The sequence below is a fragment of the Miscanthus floridulus genome, chromosome 5, assembly GCF_019320115.1.
Source record: "Miscanthus floridulus cultivar M001 chromosome 5, ASM1932011v1, whole genome shotgun sequence".
Classification (NCBI taxonomy): domain Eukaryota; kingdom Viridiplantae; phylum Streptophyta; class Magnoliopsida; order Poales; family Poaceae; genus Miscanthus; species Miscanthus floridulus.
Genome location: NC_089584.1, coordinates 136,207,362 through 136,230,833, shown reverse-complemented (window position 1 = coordinate 136,230,833; position 23,472 = coordinate 136,207,362). Strand labels below are relative to the sequence as shown.

The 23,472-nt window shown below is 44.5% G+C and overlaps 1 protein-coding gene across 1 annotated transcript; it reads left to right on the top strand.

Annotated features, from left to right (window-relative positions):
• The first annotated feature begins 17,597 nt into the window (after window positions 1-17,597).
• On the top strand, window positions 17,598-21,433 carry LOC136450893 (F-box protein SKP2A-like). The gene is made up of 5 exons (XM_066451556.1): window positions 17,598-17,747; window positions 18,938-19,256; window positions 20,124-20,472; window positions 20,547-20,688; window positions 20,790-21,433. Exons 2-5 carry the CDS (start codon window positions 18,997-18,999, stop codon window positions 21,176-21,178), a joined length of 1,140 nt encoding a protein of 379 aa, XP_066307653.1. The 5' UTR covers window positions 17,598-17,747; window positions 18,938-18,996; the 3' UTR covers window positions 21,179-21,433.
• Window positions 21,434-23,472: the final 2,039 nt, after the last annotated feature.

The window sequence follows — 23,472 nt, the reverse complement described above, 5'->3', positions numbered from 1 at the left end:
ATGCCCAAACCATGCCTTCCTGGTTAAGCATCTGCACAAGGACTGCAGCCTCATGCGGCGGTTCTTGTCCAAAGGCTCCAATAAAGGGGAGCATGGAAAGGACCCTGCCCCCACCACAGACAACACCGAGGAGAAGGACAATGGATTTCCGACATTGGATGGCTGCCTTATGATCTTCGGAGGATCAGTGGCCTATGACTCCAAACATCGTCAGAAGGTCACGCGCCGTGAGGTCTACACGGCCGAACTGGCCACACCTCCCTTCCTCCGGTGGTCAGAGTCCGCCATAACCTTCGATCAAACCAACCATCCAGAGAGCATCCCACATATGGGAAGATATCCACTCATGGCTGACCTGATCATTGGCCCAAAGCGGCTCACCAAAGTACTGATGGATGGAGGCAGCAGCCTCAACATCATGCATGCCAAGACACTCGATGAAATGGGCATCGACCAAACATGCCACTGCCCAACTCGAGCGCCTTTCCATGGCATCGTGCCTGGGAAGCAGGCCATGCCACTTGGGCAGATCGATCTACCCATAACCTTCAGGGATCAGTTCAATTATAGGACTCAAACCCTCACCTTCGAGGTGGTTGGGTTCCTCGGAACCTTCCACGCCATCCTAGGACATCCATGCTACACGAAGTTCATGGCCGTCCCCAACTATACATACCTCAAGCTAAAAATACCGAGCCCCATGGGGTCATCACCGTCGGCACCTTCCAACGCGCCTATGAGTGTGAGGTCGAGTGCTGCGGTCACGCCGCAGCAATCGTTGCCTTCGGAGAGCTCGCCACCCTCAAGGAGGAAGTCACCAAAGAGGCGCCTGATGCCAAGAAGTCGACTGGATCATACAAGTCTGCAGAGGGCTCTAAAGAAGTCCTCGTAGACCTCAGGAGCACCAAGGGTAAAACGGTGCGCGTTGGTGCCACGCTTTCCTCTGAATAGGAAGGCGCACTCGTCAGCTTCCTCCGCGCTAACAGAGACATCTTTGCGTGAAAACCCTCGGACATGCCAGGCATCCCAAGGGAAGTCACCAAGCATACCTTGAAGATCCACCTAGGCTCCAAGCCGATGAAGCCATGCCTGCGTCGCTTCAATGAGGAGAAACATAGGAACATCGGTGAAGAGATAGCAAAACTTTTAGCAGCTGGGTTCATCAAGGAAGTATACCACCCAGAGTGGTTAGCCAATCCCGTTCTTGTATGAAAGAAGAATGGGAAATGGAGGATGTGTGTTGACTATACGAGTCTCAATAAAGGATCTGTTTCCTTTGTCGTGCATAGACCAAATAGTTGACTCTACCTCGGGGTGTGAAACCCTCTGCTTCCTTGATGCGTACTCCAGATACCATCAAATCATGATGAAAGAATCTGACTAGCTCGTGACATCTTTCATCACCCCCTTCGGATCGTTCTGCTACATATCAATGCCGTTCGGTCTATGCATTATGTTATAAGAGTTAATTGGAACTACTTGATGCATATAATTTCCTTGTCTAGAAATATACCTTTAACTCTATGTAGGTCTAGGATCGAACATATGCTTAGCCATGCTTAGACCGGTAGAAGTCGAGTGATTTCCTGTCACCTACGAGATATAGGTGGATACTGAAGCATGGTTGGCTATATTTGCTATCGTGGAAAAGAACCATGGGGTAATGTAAATCAAGGCCGGGGGGAGTCTATGGTGGGTTGACTCATGTGATTCCATCTGTGTTAGTTAAGGACCGTACCATTGTTGGTGCTTCTGATAAGATTGAACGTATGCCTATCACTTAGCTGGTCGGATAACTCATTCCGACTATGAAGCCGAGTAGCTCAACTCAAGCAGGGTCCCACTCTGTAAGAGTGCGCACTCTGGATGGTAGTAAGGATGTGTGGGAAGCCAGGCATGAGCCCAAGGGTAGGGTAGTCCTGATCGTCCTGGCATCTAGTTGTCCCTGATTGTGCGGCGCTGGGCAAACCCGCGAAATGTGTACTTAAGTTGTACCAAAGGTGACCTAAGGTGACCGTTGATCTGGTATGCCTGGGTTTGTGTTAGAAATAAATTTCTAGCTGATTGAAATTGATTCGAATCGCCGTCTCTCCTGGATAGTGAGAAACTTGGCTAGTCCCAACATCGTAGTAATTGTATTATGGAATGTGATGGTTCGGATAAACATGGAATTACTATACCTACTATGGTTACTATTGTATGCTTTTAAAATGATGTATCACATGTTTGGCACATGATAGTTGCTAATCTAGAGATAGTTATAATTAACTTAATGATAGAATTATGATTGTATAACTGAGTTAATCACTTTTTATGCAAAATATTGTCAAGCTACCTCCACTTATAAAGCCTTGCATAATCCTTGGAGTCAATTTATTTTTGGTTCATGGCGGGTAAGTCTAGCTGAGTACCTTTTCATACTCAGGGTTTTATTCTCATTGCTGCAGATGGCATAGTATATCATGGATATTGCAAGAATTGCTTCTATCCCGCTGTGGATGAGGAGTAAGCCTCGGGCAGACCTCTTTAATAATCCCTCTATTATGCTTTTGTGGATTGTGATCCCATGCTGGCACTGTATTTGAACTATGTGACAAATGCTAGTTTCCAAACTTAATTTGCTTCTGCTATTACTACTCTATCGAACTTGGTTTGTAATAACTTTATTTTGTACTCTGATGATGAAAATATATCTGTGAACTTTATGTAATATGTGACATATACGTTGAATCATGTACGATCTTGGTTGTTTGTGGATCATTTATCGAGACCCGTCGTGGTACTCGACGGACTACCGGGTTTATATAGGCTCAAGTATGACAGTGCGACCGCTTACGGGCTACCATTGTACTTGTGCTCTTATAAATTGGATGGTTCTACGATAGACTCCGCCTCGCCTGACAACTGGGGACTGGCTTCGCCTCGCCTGATGGCTGAGGGCTGGCTCTGCCTCGCCCGATGGCTAAGGGCTGGCTCCCCTCGCCCAACGTCTGAGGGTAGGCTCTGCCTTGCTCGATGTTCGAGGGCAGGCTCCGTCTTGCCCGACATCCGAGGGCTGGCTCCGCCTCACCCGACATCCTAGGGCTGGCTCTGCCTCGCCCGATGTCCTAGGGCTGGCTCCGCCTTGCCCAACATCTGCACCCTGCTCCTCCATAATGATGAGCATAGGGTAAGATAGGACACTTAAGTCAACCGCAATACCGAGGACCATGCCCTGCACGCCTATAGGAAAGTACCGTCAGGATAGGATGGGATAGGCACTTTAAGCCCTTCTAGGCATAACAGAGCCCGAACAGTGTTGTAGGCGTTGACTTTTGTCTTATAGTGTTATGAGTGCCTCCATAAGCCCTCGGATGTGGACCCTGATATAAGCATACGATAACCACTATAATCCAGGAGGGAACTCACATCATCTATAGTAACAGACATATGGTCACTTCCCTGTCTGCTCCCCGTAGGGTCATGGCTGGGCACCCTGGCACGCCGCACCATCTATCAGAGTAGGATGGGATGCGACCACTTGCTGAAAGAAGCCAGAGCATGGCCCTATCAGGATCGACGAACGTGCTATCCCTGGCACCATCTGCCATGTCAATAGGGCAGGCTCAAGGGAAAAGGAAGACCCGGCACCATCTTCGAAGGACCTTCTCTATCTCTGGTTTTTTCCTCTTTCTCCCATCTATAATCCCTGCTCCCCCTTGTCTATAAAAGAGAGGGCAGGGCACCCCACTAAAGGGATAGATCAATCCTACACACCACGCATCACATAACACACAATTGAGCAGCAACCGAGCTCTTGGCATCCTTTCGACCTTTCCATCAGAGACTTGGGACCTATCCCTCTCTCGGCCATTTATACCCCCTACTATGAACCTTTTTCAGTGCTAATAACACGAGCAGCAGCAAACTGGACGTAGGGACATTATGCCCAAACTAGTATAAAACTTGTGTCCTTTGGCACACCATCCGGGCCTAACGCGCAATAAATATAAATTTACTAGTTGGTGTTTATTCAAAACACCGACAGGGGTCCTGACCTGAGTTAGGACTTTTGACATACATCGGGACTTTCGACGGGCACAGTCAGACAGCCAGCTAAGTCCAGGTGTCGGGACTCCCAACTTGGGTTGGGACTTCCGACTGTCGGGAGTTCCAACTCACGTCAGGACTTTTGACGGCCGTAGTCACCACGCAGGCTAAGTGACTAGGCGTCAGGACTTCCGGCGTGAGTCATGACTTCTGACGGTTAGGAGTTTCGGCTTACGTCGGGACTTTCGACATCAAAAGTCACCAAAAACTATTCTAGGTGCTCGTGAAGTGCTAGAGTGTCTCTCTTTGATTTTAATTTTATACATGAGCACTCTATGTTCCTTAGGCCAATTAAGTTTGCATCCTTCTATATAGTACAACATACCTAAACTCGAAAGCATAAAAAGTAAACTTGAAGATCCACTTTGAGTTCAACGCCTTTTCAACTTCAAGAACACCATTTCATCTTTATCAACTCTTTAAATCTTTCATGGGACTAATTGCTACAACATATCTCATTAAGATCATATTAGTCCCTAATTTGGATGTCATCAATACATCAAAACCCACATAGGGGGTAAATGCACTTTCACACAAGTACTTTGGTAACCGGGGAGCTCCTACACATGCTAGTAAGCAAAAACATAAAGCCACCTAAGGTCACTAGCAATGCTCAATAACAAGGCTACACAAGACAAATTATAGAGAGTAAATTACTTAGCTACACAAACTAAGCAATGTGACTAACAAGGTTACTCAAACCAAATTAGTCACGTAAGGGGAGCTACTTCTATGCTACACAAGCAAGAAGGTAACTAGCAAGCTACACAAGCTAACTAATTACAAGAGCAACTATACAAGCATAATGTATAAAAAGTAAATACAAGCTTGTGTAAAGGGGAATGCAAACCAACGGGAAGATAAGGATAACACGATGATTTTTATCTCGAGGTTCACTTGGTTGCCACCAAGCTAGTCCATGTTGAGACAAGCTCCAAGGTTGCCGCTGGTCCTCTTGCTAGTGGTGACCCGCAAGTCACACTCTCCTACATGGAGTGCTTACCACAAGCTCTAGCACTTGACACGGCCGGACCACTCGTTGCCCTTCATGTCTCGCTCTACTAGAGTTGTTCTTCATGGCTCCCACAGGGCGAGCACAACACCCCTCACAATCTTCTCCGGAGCACCGCACAAGCTTCCATGCGTGCTTCGACGAAGATCACACCACCAAGCCATCTAGGAGATGTCAACCTCCAAGAGTAACAAGCACCACTGGTTTGCAACTCGATCACCTAGTGCCACTCGATGCAATCACTCAATGCAACACACTAGAAATCGCTCACTTCGCCATTGGATAGCACTCTTGCAAGCACAAGTTAGTTAGAGGGCTCTCAAACCAAGCACACACAAGGGCAACACATTCCTAATGTGCTCAACCTCAGCCAAGTTTGAGCTCCACCTCTATTTATAGCCCCAAGTCAAATAGAGCCGTTGGAGCCTTGGAAAATATTTCTACGCGGTCACCGAACAGCAATGTGTGGGCACCGGACATAGGGTAGCGGTGCCCCAATGGTCAAATTGCAATGGGTATTTCAAACTAGCCATTGATCAAGTGGGCACCAGACAAGGGGTGGCGGTGCACCGCCCAAGGGGTCGCGGTGCCCCCGCGGCACCCAAAACGAGTTTTTGCCCCTCTTTGGAAAAATATGGTGGTGCCAAGCACTGGACAGTCCAGGGACCATGTTGGTGCCCCCTTCAGCTCAAACTTGATTTCCACCACTTCAATCTTGTAGAGCTACTCGTTAGCTTTCCAAAAAGTCCTAGATCATCAAAATTGGAGTTTGAAACTAAGAGTTATACCCGAAATATGAATGGGTGTCGCTGCAGCCCCTGGCACCGCCCTAGGGTGATGGTGCACCGCTCGGGGGTGGCGGTGCCCTGTCCAGTGCACACCAAAAAGGGTGGTGCCACCCTCTACAATGGCTGTAAGTTGGCCACAAGTTATGTTGCAACTTCTAACCCCCGGACAACCAAAACCTTGCCCTTTTCTTCGCCTTTTCAACTCTGAATTGATCGAAAACAACTCCAACACCTTCTCCTTTGCAAATGTGCCAGCACCACCAAGTGATCATCATCTTGTGCATGCATGTTAGCTTTTCACAAACATTTCCCAAAGGATTAGTCACTCAATTCACCACACCACTCGGTCCTAGCAATGATGCAAAGTTAGATCACTAGAGTGGCACTAGATGACCGATATACAAATAAGTTTGCCCCTCTTGATAGTGCGGCCATCTATCCTAAACTCGGTCATAAACTTCTCTACACACCTATCACCGGTGAAATGAAATACCCTATAGGTTATACCTTTACCTTGCGCATTTCATTCCATCTCCTCCATCATTGATGCAACGCATGTACCAACACAATCAACAATGATATGATCCACTTTATATCATCACGTGACCATATTGGTTCATCGATCTTGACTTCACTTGCTCTTCACAGTTGCATCGGTCCATCGGCGCCAAGTCATCACTCAACTTGCCGTTCACACTTGCAACCGGTCCATCAAGCTAAGTCTTGTCTTAATCTTCTCCACCTTAGTCACATGACTCAATGTCATGTCTCATATGCAATGAGCTCCTTCATCACATGTGTGAGCTTTGCAACATATCCAAGCCAATACACCTCCATGGCATGTGTTGCTCACACAAGTGTATATGTGGACTAATCACCTATGTATCTTATATTGAAACACATTAATCCACCTAGGTTGTCACTCAATTACCAAAACCAAATTAGGGACCTTTCAATCTCTTCCTTTTTGGTAATTGATGATAATTCTACAAAGATATGGAAATTAAGCTCAAATGGATTCATGTTGTTTGCCTAAGCAATTTTACCATGTGTAAAGGATATGGACAAGTTATATAAACCCAAATTGGTAGCATTAACTCCCTCTACATATGTGCTAAGAGTTTGGATTTGAAAGCTTGCACATATGTATAGATTGGAATTGTGTGAGAGTAATTACTACCAAATGATGCTAAGGAGTATAGAATAAACCTTTGAAGCGTGATACCAATCGGAGTTGCACCTTTAAGTTCATCCTTAGCACCATGAGTAGCTAGACAACAAAAACACTAGAAACCTCGTGAGATCAACATTATAAGTAAGGTTCTAGTACCACTTGTAAAAACACAAATCTAGCTACCATCCTATGCATGCTAGTTATTATTTCATCATTCAAGTTCTATAACTAGCATACACTACACAAGCATGCATATCGAAATTAAAAACTAATGTAATGCAAGCAAACACATGAATATGCACATATTAAATGCAATCAATCAAAGTTCATGAGCTTGCTCCCCCTACTTGTGTGCTTCTCTTGTCCAAAAAATTTTATCCTTCTTTATTCTTCAATGTTGCTCCCTCTTTGTCCATTGTCCATGTTCAAAACCCCAATTGTAATATCTTTATCTCAATCTCTCCTAAAGTTTTTATATCTTTGTACAATCTTTCCCCCTTTGTCATCAATTTCTATAAAAGGTGTGCTTCTCATTGATGCAAAGGCTTGCATTAGGGTAGATGGTTGAGGCTTGAATCTTGCATTTTTTATGGACACTTCCAAAATATTGGAATTACACCACTTGTATAGCTCTTTAGATACCACATATAGGATCTTTGACCTTGATACCAATTGGTGGGGCACCTCCCCCTATGTCATAGCATGGGTCATCCACTTGATAATCTTGAGCTCTTGTATATGAGGGAAGTTGCTTCACTTTGATGATCACTTAAAGTTGAGGATCACTTGTGGAACCACCATCTTGTATAATTGATACCACATGTAGAAATATAATACTACTTGAAAGAATTTGCAATTATGGAACCACTTGTTGGATTTGTCAATAAGAACTATTTCTTAAACATTTTCTATCTTCATGAGTACCACTTGTAGGATATCACTAGACACCACTTGTGAATACCACTTGAGAAATCAATTGAGTCTAGGTGCCACTTGAAACAACCAAACTAGATATCCATTTGCATTGTTGTCTCATGCTTCTACTCTTGTCACTATCATGAGCTTCTAGTATGACTTGAACTAAATTGATTTGCCTAAGCTTCCAAGTCTGGTTTGAACCCTCTCTAAGTTTCTTCACACTCATTTGGAAGTTATCTTATCAAGGTTATACTTGTCACTCAATGGCTATTCAAATTAAATCAAGTACTTGGGTTCACTAGCTCATGAACAAACACATACACTACCACTAGATTCAACTAATCATTCAAGCAATAGTGATAGACTATGAATTTTAAATAATTTTCATTTGTCATGCATGATCCTATTAATCATGTACTATATGCACTAACCGCATACTAGTAAGGGATGAAATAATTATGCATATTACAATGATACCTTTGCTATGTTGGCGAAGAGGATAGTCACATAGATTCCAATACGTTTCTTCAATAGCAATGTGAAGTCCAATTTATAGTTTGATGAAGACCAATATTCATATTTGAATTCCATTCTTCACCCATATGAAATAAGAACCACTAATGATCAAGTGTACCATCTTGAGTTGTGGTTGGCTTGCTTCATCTCTTGATCATTGCTTGCATGAGAATACCACTTGAATATTCATGAATTGCTCTTTTTTGGGTGTTGCTTGCCTTTCTTGATTAACCCTTTTGGTTGCTCAACTAAGCATCTCAAATGTCCCTCGGATCACCACTTCTATGTTAGCCTTCCAAGTACCACACTTGGTTTACCTACATATAGGCGGCAAGCCACTACACTAGGGAGAAGTGACCTCTTTCCAAAGAACCATTCTTGATACTCACTTGCATTAACTTTATTTGATTGATCCAAGTGATGGACTTAACTTTGATGAATAATTTTGAATCTTTCTTTAAGTCCTTTTCTTTCTACTTGTTTAAGTCATTTTCTTTCTATCAAATGATCTCTAACAATCTATAGAACTTAAACTTTATCTTCATCTTGAGTTTGATCTTGATCTTCAAATTTGAGTACTAAATGTGTGCCAAATAAACTCCACAATCAAATGGCCTTATACTCTTTGCTTGTCATGCTTCTAGATCATCTCGAAACCAAACTTAGGTACCTCAAACACTTATAAACAAGATTCCAACTTGAGGACCTTTCAATTAAAGTGACTCTTGATCAATCCAATAATTGTCACTTTTCTGGCAGATTTTGTACGCTTTAAAGAAAAATACATATCTCTCAATGTACATACCCAAATACCACAAAATTTGGTGAAGATGTGATTTACTAAGTCATCTAGCATCTGTAAAAATTTGGGCTTCATTTTACTTCTAGATTGCTACCAGATTTCAATTCTTCTACCACTGCTATATGCTGAAAACTGCTGCACTATAGCTGACAAGATCTACTTCAAAGCTGTAGCATTTATTGTCCAATTCTCATGAAATATACACAGAATCTAATACCATAAGTCTAGAGCATGTACACCAATTTTTATGTCAATCCAATAATATTTGGTCACTCAAACTCAGACTTGATCTCAGCTAGCTCAGATTTTTAATAATGGACAGATTTCAATACTTGAGCTATTCTTCAACAAATATGAATCAAACTTGAAACTAACTTGTTTGAATACTTTCACAAGACATAAATCCATTCAATTCACTTACTAAATGTCATCTCATGAACTTATCCATTCAAACCAACTCAAATTTGATTACTAATCATTTAATCTATTCAATCATCTCATAGTAAGCAATATATGCATATTTTTCCAATTCAATCAATTCATATGCACCTAAATGAATTAGATCAACTAGAGATATACCTTGGTTAGCTCATGATCATCTATAGCAAGTTTCAACTCACATATTTACAAGCCACCAATTATAGCCAATAAATCATCTACAACTAAATATTGCACTTGTATGTTATAGCACATTTGGACTTCACTTATCTTGACTTGGCATTGGGATGAATATCATCACTTGTCAATACTAGGCTCAATCACATTATCAACACAATGAATACCACTTGAACCAAGCCTCCAATGCCAACGGTACCTACAAACAATCATTCACTTTTTGATGGTACCCAAACTAGTTTGGGTCCTCTCAAGTTAGGTGCAACATACTTAGGTATTGCCTTAGTATGGATAGCGGGATGTTTTGCAATTGCAACCAATAAGGTACCATTGCCATCATTTCTAAGCATAGAATCATCACTAATTGAAATAGGCTTAGGAGTATTACCTAGGGGACATGAATGAGCCATGTGTCCCCTTTCCTGGTATGAGTAGCACTTTCTCTTTACTTGAGCCTCTTCTTCCTTGCTCATGTTGTGCTTCTCATTGCTTTGCTTCTCCTTGTTTGCTTGAGCCTTCTTCTCAAGCTTATTTGGGCAACCCGAAGCTAGTTGACCCAATGTGTTACAACAATAACATCTTATGTGAGCAATCTTCTTCATCTTTTCTTCTTTGTTCTTGCTTACTTGCTTTGCATCTTGATTCATTCTTGGATGCATTGCTCTTTCTCTTGCTTTTCCACCTCTTCTTGTTTTCTTCTTCTTTATCATCAAATCACCACCATCTTTATGGTTGATCTTGATTTGAACTTGGAGCTTCTCTTCTTGCTCAACTTGTGGCTTTGTTTGAGGCTCTTCTTGTTGCTTCACCACTTGCTTGGTTGGGCACATAGAGATAAGATGACCCCATGTGCGACACTTGAAGCACTTGACATGCTTGAGCCTCTCTTCTTCTTTCTTCAACTTGATCTTTTCTTCATTGGGGGGCAACCATTTGCAAGATGTTCCACTTTATGGCATTTGAATCATATAAAATGAGAGAGCTTCTCTTGTTCTTGCTTCTTCATCTCTCTTTCATATCTTCTCTTACCCCATCTCTTGCCCTTGATCTTGCTCTTGTTGAAGCCAATGCCATTCATGTCATTGCGGCTTTCTTGATAATTGACTTTGCTGGTCTTGAAGCCAACGTCACTTTTGTCACCAAAGTTTTTTTAGTCTTCAACATATGCTCAAAGGTGATTTTGGTGTTGTAGCATCTCTCTAACTTATTGCTCAATTTTTTTCACTTCACTTTTGAGCTCATTGTCCTTTAAAAGGTTAGTCTCACAAGACATAGAAGTAGAACAAACATCTATATGTGAAGAACATGGCATAGATAATAAATTATCACAAGAGGTGGATACATGCTTCTTGCCTACATCACAAGGGTTAGCAATAATATATGATTAATCATTTGATTCATGTGATGAGCTCTCACTAGTTTTAGATTTTTCATTTAAAAGCTCCTTAGTGAGAAAAGCATGGTCTTGTACCAAGTTGTCATGAGCAACACTAAGTTTCTCATGAGTCAATTTTAGCTCCTCATGTGAGCAAGTAGTAACATAAAGTAGATGCTTTTGTTGTTCACATGTGTTCTAACCATATCTATCTAGAAGCTCCTCATATAAATCAAGATCAATCATATTTGCATTAGATACCTTATTGTCACCTTGTGATATGAAGCAATGTGATGTAGTGGATGAGCTTGTAGACACATCGCTCTCATAGCCCAAGCATGATCCACCACCACCATCATCATCATCAAGTGTGCATACAGTAGCATCATCATTAGCATCACTTGTGGCATCATCATCATTCTTGTCAAGTGATCTTGTGGTATGATCATCATCACTTGACCATAAGGTGGAGCAATCTTCCACAATCACCAAATTGTGGTCATGCTCAACACACTCACGCACCTTCTCCTTGGGCTCATCATCATCATCGGAGACCGTCCTATACTTCTCATTAAGATAACTCCAAATCTCATGGGCGGTCTTCATGTCAATGATCTCTCTGAAAATGCTATCATCCAAAGATCTATACATAATGTCAATAGCTTGGGCGTCGAGATCTAGGCATTTCTCTTATGCTTGAGTTAGATTATCTTCATCCAACACATGAGAAAATACTACATCTACCATTCACCCCATTTAAGGGCAAATAAACTTAAAATTGCACACCATCCAATTTTTCCACTGTGCAAAGTGTATGCTATAAAAAATATGTGGACAATCAATATCTAGCCCATAAGCCGCCATCCTCTCGGGTCAGTAAATACCACAAATAAGAGACCTAGCTCCGATACCACTTTTAGGGTCGAGATGGTGGACTAGAGGAGGGGTGAATAGTCCTTTCTAAAAAATAATCGTCCCGGCTAACCGAAACAAATATGGAATTAAAACTATCGGTCTAGCCAAGACTACAACTCTCTATCTAAGTTCTCAAGCACCTTACAAAGATCCTAATTAGGCAATAAAGGTGTCGGGCTAGCTAGAGCTCACCTAAACAATTCTAGAGCAAGGCCACACAAACCTATGCACTAGTACTTTGGTAACTAAGGAGCTCCTACACATGCTAGTAAGCAAAAGCATAAAGCTACTTAAGCTCACTAGCAATGCTCAATAACAAGGCTACATAAGCCAAATTATAGAGCGCAAATTACTTAACAACACAAACTAAGCAATGTGACTAACAAGGTTACTCAAACCGAATTAGTCACGTAAGGGGAGGTACTTCTATGCTCCACAAGCAAGAAGGTAACTAGCAAGCTCCATAAGCTAACTAATTACAAGAGCAACTATACAAGCACAATGTATAAAAAGTAAATACAAGCTTGTATAAAGGAGAATGCAAACCAACGGGAAGACAAGGATGACACGATGATTTTTATCCCAAGGTTCACTTGGTTGCCACCAAGCTAGTCCCCGTTGAGACAAGCTCCAAGGTTGCTGCCGGTCCTCTTGCTAGTGGTGACCCACAAGTCACACTCTCCTACATGAAGTGCTTACCATAAGTTCTAGCACTTGACATGGCCGTACCACTCGACATCCTTCGCGTCTCGCTCTACTAGAGTTGCTCTTCGTGGCTCCCGCAGGGCGAGCACAACACCCCTAACAATCTTCTCTGGAGCACCGCACAAGCTTCCTTGCGTGCTTTGACGGAGATCACACCACTAAGCCATATAAGAGGTGGCAACCTCCAAGAGTAACAAACATCACCGGCTTGCAACTCGATCATCTAGTGTCACTCAATGCAACGCACTAGAAATCACTCACTTTGCAATTGGATAGCACTATTGCAAGCACAAGTGAGTTAGAGAGCTCTCAAACTAAGCACACACATGGGCAACACATTCCCAAGGTGCTCAACCTCAGCCAAGCCCGAGCTCCACCTCTATTTATAGCCCTCAAGTCAAATAGAGCCGTTGGAGCCTTGGAGCACATTTCTGCGCGGTCACCAGATAGCAACGTGTGGGCACCGGACATAGGGAGGCAGTGCCCCAACGGTCGAATTGCAATGGCTATTTCAAACTAGCTATTGTACAAGTGGGCATCGGACAAGGGTGGTGGTGCACCGCCCTAGGGGTGGTGGTGCCCCCGTGGCACCCAAAATGAGTTTTTGCCCCTCCCTAGAAAAATATGGTGATGCCAGGCACTAGATAGTCCAGTGACCATGGCAGTGCCCTCTTCAGCTCAAACTTGATTTCCACCACTTCAAGCTTGTAGAGCTACTCGTTAGCTTTCCAAAAAGTCCTAGATCATCGAAATCAGAGTTTGAAACTAAGAGTTATACCCAAAATATGAATGTGTGTCGCTGCAGCCCCTAGCACCGCCCTAGGGTGGTGGGGGCACCGCTCGGGGGTGGCCGTGCCCTGTCCGGTGCACACCAAAAAGGGCGGTGCCACCCTCTACAATGGCTATAAGTTGGCCACAAGTTATGTTGCAACTTTCGCCCCCCGAACAACCAAAACCTTGCCCTTTTCTTCGCCTTTTCAACTCCAAATTGATCGAAAACAACTCCAACACCTTCTCCTTTGCAAATGTGCCAACACTACCAAGTGATCACCATCTTGTGCATACATGTTAGCTTTTCACAGATATTTCCCAAAGGATTAGTCACTCAATTCACCACACCACTCGATCCTAGCAATGATACAAAGTTAGATCACTAGAGTGGCACTAGATAACCGATATGCAAACAAGTTTGCACCTCTTGATAGTGCGGCCATCTATCCTAAATCCGGTCATAAACTTTTCTACACACCTATGACCGGTGAAATGAAATACCCTATAGGTTATACCTTTGCCTTGCGCATTTCATTCCATCTCCTCCATCGTTGATGCAACGCATGTACCAACACAATCAACAATGATATGATCCAATTTATATCATCACGTGACCATGTTGGTTCATCGATCTTGACTTCACTTGCTCTTCACAGTTGCATCGGTCCATCGGTGCCAAGTCATCACTCAACTTGGCGTTCACACTTGCAACCGGTCCATCAAGCTAAGTCTTGTCTTAATCTTCTCCACCTTAGTCACATGACTCAATGTCATGTCTCATATGCAATGAGCTCCTTCGTCACATGTGTGAGCTTTGCAACATATCCAAGCCAATACACCTCCATAGCATGTGTTGCTCACACAAGTGTACATGTGGACTAATCACCTATGTATCTCATATTGAAACACATTAATCCACCTAGGTTGTCACTCAATGCAACCATTTGCTATGTTGTGAACTAAATTATATAGCTGTGTGGGTGGATGGGCGGACAGCTAAGAAATAACAAAAACCATTTTGTCTTCCCTTCTATCGTCTTCCTCCTGTGCTCTCTGTTGCGAGACGGCGCCACCGTGCTCCACCACCGCGCGTGCACGCCGGCACACCTCTCCAAACTATCTTGCGCGTAACACAAACATCATATGCTCAATGATAAAAAAATTTAACCATTTACGTAATACCATAAAATTTAAGTTTAAGATTTCACAGAAGATGGACATAGGTTAAACGTATAAATCTCTACAACTAAAAGACCCAAATGTCATCATTTTTTCCTCGTTAATCACCGCTTAGCCACGCTAATCGCGTCGCTCAGGAAAAAACACTCCCTAATCACCGCCTTTGGGGAAAAAAATGGAGCGCTTGCTCGCGCCGCCTTTGGGGGAAAAATGAACCGCTCTGTATCTCTTGCGACCCAGGTCATCCGCTCCCACGCCTTCCCACGATCCCACGTCACTAAATCAACGACAGCACCGATGCCCACACACCATCTATGTTCCTTAGCTCAGCCTCGCGTCATCTCTCCCCGTGGCATCGCTTCGCCTGGCACCCTTGCTCCTCGTGCCCGGTGAGCCTCGACCTCACATCGTCTCTCCCCCGTGACATCGGCATGCCCTTGCCCGATGCCTCCTGATCCAGCGGTAGATCCTATGGGTTGGGCGGCTGATCTTCAGCCTACGAATGAGCATGTCATCATTCTCGTCACCGCCACCGGACCCTTCACGGAGGCAAACAACATGTCGGTCACCAGAGGGAGCGGAGGCTCAACCCCAATATGCAACAATAGCTCCCCAAGCCATGTACGCATCTTGATCTATCTGCATCCTTCACTTCTCTATTGCCTATACGATGATTGTTGTGGCATTGAGTTTTTTTTGTTCCCCTACAGATCTCGCGAGAGCTCTAGAGGCGATGGACGGTGGACCCCATTGGTACTACCTCCGCGGCATGACCGTGCTTCAGCAGCACATCACCTTCTTTGACTGCAAAGGCGACGACATCATCTTCCTCTGGGACTGAGATGAGACATTTCAATGTACGTGGCCAACTGATTAATCACTGGACGTGAATGCGTGGTCGATCTTAGTAATAGGATGATTGGCTATAGTCATGCAGTCATGCAAATCGGTCTATTTAATTCTAATTTTTCTTGACATGTGCATCATCGTCACCCAATCGTCATCATCATATCAATAGCGCACATGGTTTGGTCTTCCAGGACGTCCGTGTCATCGTCACAGTGGACGTTGTCGATCGCCTGGAGAGGATGGGATGCGGCAGCAGGCAGCAGGGTCTTTGGCTTCCCAAATATCCCGCCCAGAGTCTTCGCCGAATATCGAAGCCTCTCTACATCATGTGAGACGTCTCAGAACTGTCGCTCGCTAGATTTCTTGGCCGACGTCGATTCCTTAAACTCCATCCCTGCCCCATGCCAGCTCAATCACGTAAGCGTGAATCTCTACCGAACTCAAGAACTGAAAGGTGTGGACGAACCGACAATAGTTCCTGTTTTCCCATTACGAATGAATCATGCTTGTGGACGTAGTACGGAATGATGTTACCAAGCAGACATAAGCGATGCTTTTAGTTGATTGGATCCTGACAGACCCTACTGGTAGTAGTTGCATTCTTAGTGTAAGCGCTGAGTGCCACCAAGATGTTTTTCATTTACTGTGTTTTTATTGAATCTTCTCTTGCCTTTCGACAGGCTGCAAGGATGGCCAATTGGCTCCGAAATCCAACTGAAAGGATAGAGAAAACCTCCTTAACCTGCTGCAGTTTACCTTCTCTGTTTCAGTTCAGTCATTTTTCTTTCTACTTCCCTGACTTTTTTTATTCTTTTCTTTCATGTGTTTATCAACCGATGTTCAGAGGGCATCTGTGTTGTGACAAAGCTGCAAGGGTAGCTCACCTATTCATGGATTGGTAGTGGATTTTAACAACCGGGAAAACATTATCTACCCATGTGTAGAAGACTAATGGATTGATCATTAGACTATGATGAATGATTCATTTTAGCAAATCGTGTGACAAGATTGTCAATGATGCTTTGGTTTTGTGTTTAGTTAGCTTTGATATAGATGGTATGTAATCTGAAATCATTTATTGTTTTTAGCTGACAATTAGTACTTTGGCTCTGATCGCTTCTCTTATAATCCGTCTTTTTCAGCTTGTTTTTTCAGCCGGAACAGTGTTTTTCTCTCACAACAAATCAGCCGGAACAGTGTTTTGGCTTGTTTTTTCAGCGAAGCGAACGGGCCCTTTGACATCAAGTTTGTTCATGTAGGCTTATATAATCATTCGTTTAATAAAGTTGAAGGTATAATATATCTTTTCTTTTTATTAAATATTGTTGAGGCATGTATGCATCATTTTTATGTTGTGCTTGTCATAATAACATGAATTTGGTATGACAAGTCAGATATTTGCATTAATTTTGTAGTTTTTAAGTCGCTGACAAGTAAAAGTTTGAATCAAGTTTATTATTTCCGTCCCAACGCACGGGTACTCATCCAGTAGAAACAAAATGATAGAAGATACCAAGATCATATTCTCTGTCGATCCGCTAACTGTGTGGTTAACCGGCGGTTGAACCAGGCCAGCCATGGCATGACCCTTTCTCCATTCTGAGCCGGGCCCGAGCCCGGCCCAAAGGCTCAAAACCAACGGCCAGCCCGCAGAGTAAGCGAGCCCTTCCAGACGTTTCCTCCAGACCAGGTAGCGCGGCTGCGGGTCCGGACGGCGCGCTCCTCCCGTTTTCCCGTCCCCGCATCCGGAGATGGCGAGAAGCGCAAACAAGCGGGATAAAAATCTCGGTCCCGGTCCCCAGCCGAGTAGCCGATGCCACCGCACACGTGCCCGGCCCCGCCACCCGCCCGCCACGTAACCCCCGTCCCGCCTCCTCGAGCCTCCCGTCGCGTGTCGTGCGCTGCGCTTGCTATTTAGCACCCCCGTCCTCCTCCGTCCCAAGGCAGTCGCAGTTCACAACTGCGGCTAAAAACTATCTTCTCCGCCGCGATTTGGGGAGACTTGGGCACAAGCGTTGCTTCGCTTCTCGGACTACTAGGTGAGCAGAAAGCTCGCGTCTTTTTCTCTCTCCTGGATAGGATGGGAGCTCAGATCGCTTGGTTTTGATTCGGGATTCCTGCGCGCGCTGGCCTGCTTCTGATACCGAGATCGCCTTCTGAGGCTAGGTTTTTTGTGGTTCCTAGGGTTCCTTGTTGAATCTTCGGGCCTTTTCACCCGTAGTATCGTCGTCTTTTCTGTGGCTGCGCGCGAAAGCTACTGCAACGCGCGGGTGATCTGTAGTTGTTTTCTCGGATATTCCTTTCATCCCAATACTTGCAGTGGATGTGGGTCCCTTTAATGAGTAGATGCATGCTGCGCCGGATTTGTCACCATTCATCCCATCCCAAAGATTTTGGATTTAGACTGCCAACAATATGGTTACCTAAACTTAAAATAGGTACAAGAGATCCAAAATCAAGCACGGGAGACATATTTTGGGTTGTCTAGATGCACATCCTCTTTTCTGGAAACCATTTGTAGAAAAAATTCTCTTTTGGGTCAGAAGATGTCGAATAGATACCGAAACTTTTGACTGTAGCGCTATTAAAGGACGAATGAGTCGAGATAGCCTATGGAGGATTTACTTCCCCATTCCTCTCGATTCATCCGAACGTTGGTTTGCTATGCTGGTTTGTTGAGCTTTGCGTTGTAAAGCACGCCTCCGATGTTTTTGCCGGAAATTTCGGTGCTTTACCAAAAAAGAAATGTTCGGCACCTAGCATAGCTTGTGCTGCCTTTATACTTGCGGCTTCCACATTTTACTCGATGCGTTTCATACTTTTTCCCAACTAAGTAGTTTGGCTATTACAGTACAAATCCATCTATAAAGAAGAAAAAGATTGCTGATTGCGACGAACACACACTTAGATGTTTAGATTCTTTATCGTGTCCTTAACCTGTAGTGCTGCAAACCTGCATCTGTGTGCTTGCGATGTTCCTTTTTGGTTTGTGCAGTAGGTATGCGATAATTGCCACCTTATCAATGAAATGATGTTCGTGTTCCATGGATTTCAGAGTTGGGAATTTTACTATGATCTCCTGTGCATACTACATCTTGTTGCAAATATTGTGCAAGCATATAAGACTAGTCATTGCTAAGTACAGCTGTGCACGGACTTTTTAGTTTGTAAATGTTTCTATGATATAAGTTCAGTGTAGGTCTATTCATTAGTATTCTAATGATTGCAGGTTAAGTTGCGTTTTCGGTTCTCAGAAAAGGACTGGCTCTGCACTCAGATAATATTAAAATGGATAGTGCACAGCCACCGAGTGGGGAATGGAACAATTCGTTCAATACTCTTATGGTTTCTGGAGGTGATCGGAGTCGACAGCCTCAGGATGCTGGCAATGAAACCAGCTTCACAAATTGGAAAGACCTTCCCATGGAGCTGCTCCTGCGTATCATTTCACTAGTTGGAGATGACAGGATAGTCATTGTGGCCTCCGGTGTATGCACAGGATGGTGTGACACGTTAGGGTGGGGAGTTGCAAATCTTTCACTATCATGGTAAGAATTGTCTCAGGCATGTCTGTTTTAGTTTGTTATCTGTTATCTTCAGAAGATAAGGTCATCAAATATCAAGAATTAAGAATTGAGAAGTTCCAATACTGTAGATTTGGATACAATAGTAGATTAGTTATTCAGCTGTCTTTGGTTTCTTAGATGTTTAACCCAATATGGCCATTATGTTTGATTGCAGCTGTGCTATTCAGTCACTAATTCCATAATCTAAATCCATCATCATAACCTGTTTGGTTGTATTTCTTTTCAAGAGATCATTTTCTTTGCTGTTGTTGTTAGGCAGAATGCTGTTGTTGCCGCTGTGTTCAACCACATGATGTAGACAGTCAGCCATATGATCTTGCTCTAAAGGTCATTGCAAACATGTGAATTCCATGTGCTGATTTCTCGGCCCTACAGTTGACTAGATTATAAAGAGACATAAAAAAGGTAGCCATAAATGATTATACATGGGTTGTATGGCAACCGAAGTACTGTACAATAATCCCTGTGGATCATACATACTTACATAGCAAACTTCAAGCACTAATTTTAGTTTGTTATTTCATACCTTCTGATACACAACCCACTTAAGCCTTCGAATAGAACTGGTGTGATTTTTTTTTCTTTCTGATATAACAAAGTCATCCTAGAGTCATGTCTTCCTATAGCATTCCCAGCTTAAGTAATTTTTATTTGATATATATTGTGCTTGGCTTGCTTCATGTTTCTACTACAGTTCCTTGTTGTGGTATGCAAATAAAGTAGTAGTAAACTTTGTTTACTTCAGTTCCTAGATGACCACCTGGTCTTTTTGAATGGCTTTTTGGAAAGGAAAGTGTTTATTGACCAAAGAAAGGGTGTCAAATTCAGGTGCCAGGCCCACATGAATGACTTGGTGATGTCACTGGCTCACAAGTTCACAAAGCTGCAAGTTCTCTCTCTACGCCAAATCAGAGCTCAGCTAGAAGACAGTGGCGTGGAGGCTGTGGCGAACAACTGCCATGATTTACATGAGCTGGATCTTAGCAGAAGCTTTAGGCTCAGCGACCGGTCCTTGTACGCTCTGGCGCATGGGTGCCCTCACCTTACAAGGCTCAACATCAGTGGGTGCTCCAATTTCAGTGACGCGGCTCTCGTGTTCCTCTCTAGCCAGTGCAATAACCTCAAATGCTTGAATCTGTGCGGGTGTGTGAGGGCAGCTTCTGACAGAGCACTACAGGTACTTCATTTGCTGTAGCATTGTTTGCTTGAGCTTGCATTGATTCCTTGATTCCTGCTATTTTGGTGGTGTAGGCCATCGCTTGTAACTGTGGCCAGCTGCAATCGTTGAACTTGGGTTGGTGTGATAGCATCACTGACAAGGGAGTGACCAGCTTGGCTTCAGGATGCCCTGAGCTCAGGGCTGTGGACTTGTGCGGTTGTGTTCTTATAACAGGTGACCTTACGTTTAGGTGTTTGGTGTCAAATTCTGCGAAACTATCCTGAGACTTACCTGACTACTCTTTGGCCCAACGCTTGTTTGATCTCTTGCTACAGATGAGAGTGTGGTTGCGCTGGCGAACGGCTGCTCTCACCTGCGTTCCCTGGGCCTGTACTACTGCCAGAACATCACAGACCGTGCCATGTACTCCCTGGCTGCCAACAGCCGCGTGCGGAGCCAGGGCGGGAGCTGGGACACGACAGCGAAGAGCGGCGGCAAGGACCGGGAGCGGGACGGGCTGGCGAGCCTGAACATCAGCCAGTGCACGGCGCTGACCCCGCCCGCTGTGCAGGCGGTGTGTGACTCGTTCCCGGCGCTGCACACGTGCTCAGAGCGGCACTCGCTCATCATCAGCGGGTGCCTCAGCCTCACCTCCGTGCACTGCGCCTGTGCGCTGCACCCTCACCGAGCCGGGCGAGTCATCCTCTCCAACCACGCCTACTGAGCTCGTTGTGGAGCTGTGATGATGCTGGGATGTGTGCATAGGCCGCTGAACCTGTGAGCGATGGGGCTGTTGTGTTGTGTGAGGTGCCTGTGTTGTGTTTGGGCGTGTACTAGACTCTATACTCTCCAGGGAGCGGTATTGAACCGTGTAGAAGCAACTGAGTTAAGTTTATTGTCTGTAAAAACCTGGGCCTCGTTTAGATTGTGAAAAAATTTCAACCCGATGAATAGTACCACTTTCGTTTTATTTGGTAAATATTGTCCAATCGTGGACCAACTAGGCTCAAAAGATTCATCTCGTGATTTTCAACTAAACTGTGTAATTAGTTATTTTTTTTACCTACATTTAATACTCCATGCAAGCGGTTAAAAATTGATGTGATGGAGAGAGAGTGAAAAAACTTGGAATTTGGATGGCATCTAAACAAGGCCCTGGACTGTATTTGTGGCCTTGGCTTTTGAGATCTTGGGCTGGTTTCCTGGGGCGCCAGAAGCAGCAGCGCGATGGCCGCGAAGTCACTCCTTTGGCAGGGGGCAGGGCTCTCTCGCCGGCTCCAGCGTCGGTGCTGTGCTGCTGGCTCGCAGAGTGAACCGCAGCCGTGCCAAACGAGGGGTTCGCAGCCTTGCGCCCGTGCCTGTGGCAAGATTTTCTAGCCATGGCAAAGTGAAGATTTTCTAGCTATTTGTGGTTTAGCTACATTGGCAAATTAGTACTGTAGTAGGGAACCAAACAGCCCCAACGTCTTCACTCGTGGGAGACTTCTTTTCGTTTTTGCCAAAACCAGCTACCGTGCCAAACGAGGATTTCCGCATGTGGTAGCTTTTTTTAATTCAAAGAAAGGGATTTCTCGTTTCAGAAAAGGGGCTTGTGTTTTGGACACTGGAAAACAGCAGCAGTGATGAGCACACGATTTTTCCCAACGGGCAGATGTCCTGTGTCTTCATTGCACTTTCGAACAACTGATCAAGGCCGACGGATGTACTTGCTGGGCCTTATGTCAGACGTTAATATGAGCCAGTTGTCAATATGGCCGGTTCTGCCTGTTTTGAACTAGGCTGATGCTGTGATGTGTGGCGGTTCTGCCTGTTTTGAACTAGGCTGATGTTGTGATGTGTGATGATTATATCCGGAGAAGCCTTACTGGCCTGGGTGATAAGAGCTTAACCTATCGGCTATGTGAAAATTAACGGCACCGCTGGCGCCCGGTCATCCGAACGGATACCCGTGTCCAGACGCCTGTGGCTACAGTTAGTTCGGACGCTTGTGGCTACAGTTAGTTTTCACACGTCCACATATGGGACCGCGTTGGTCGGACATTGCTCGCCCGCGCCTGCGTCTCGTGTGGCCACGTGGGTGACCGCGCCGCCGAACGTTGCGTCAGAGGCGGAGGTCTTCCTGACCACCGACAAGGCGTCCGGACCCTGTGGTGGAGGTGGCAGCAGCGGTCGGGTGGCTGCAGTCTCCCTCTCCACGGGCGAACCGCGGTCGGACAGCAGCGCCGATCGATCGATAGGTTTGCTGGCCGCAGTGGGCGGCCCTAGCGGCAAAGAAAGTGAGCGAAGGGCGGGCGATGCGGTGGAGGCACCCGCGGCGGTCGGTGCTAGGTGGGGAAAGTGTCACTCTCTTTTTTTTAGAAACTATGTATATGCCGTGAGGGGAGGAGGACCGTGGGCTGGTCCGCAGGCCTAGAAACATTCGTTTCGATGGATGCAAGACAGACGCCTGCCCTAGAGCATTAGCGAAAAACTAATCCAAGACGTTATGTGAAAAAAAAATAACAACAAGATCAACCGATTGTTTTAAATTTTTTAAATTGCTACCAATGCACACGTCCTCCGGCGTGCCGAGTTACCTACAAAATGAAGAAGAAGAACAACAACAATAATAAAAATGTCAAACAAAAGAAACAACATGGGAAAATGAAACCTAAAACCTTCCATGCGATCCCGCACCGCATGATCTCCACCCTTAGCATCGAGGTTCCCGGAAAGCCAAGTTCATGGAACGTTACGATTGAAGAACGGGAACGTGAGACATGGAACCACTTTTAAATTAAAACCGTGATACAAGAGGGGTATATCTATTTGCATTGTTCCTTCAGAGATGGAACACATATCTAGTGTAACATGAACGAGGTTCTTAGAATGAGGAACATATTTTATTTTGGTAAATGCATCCTGAGGCAACCATTGTGTACTTGTTCCATCATGGTAGATTGTGAACATGTTCCATCATGGTAGATTGTTATAGTTTCATACTTTCATCTAGTGTCTATACGGCATTAATTAAATTAA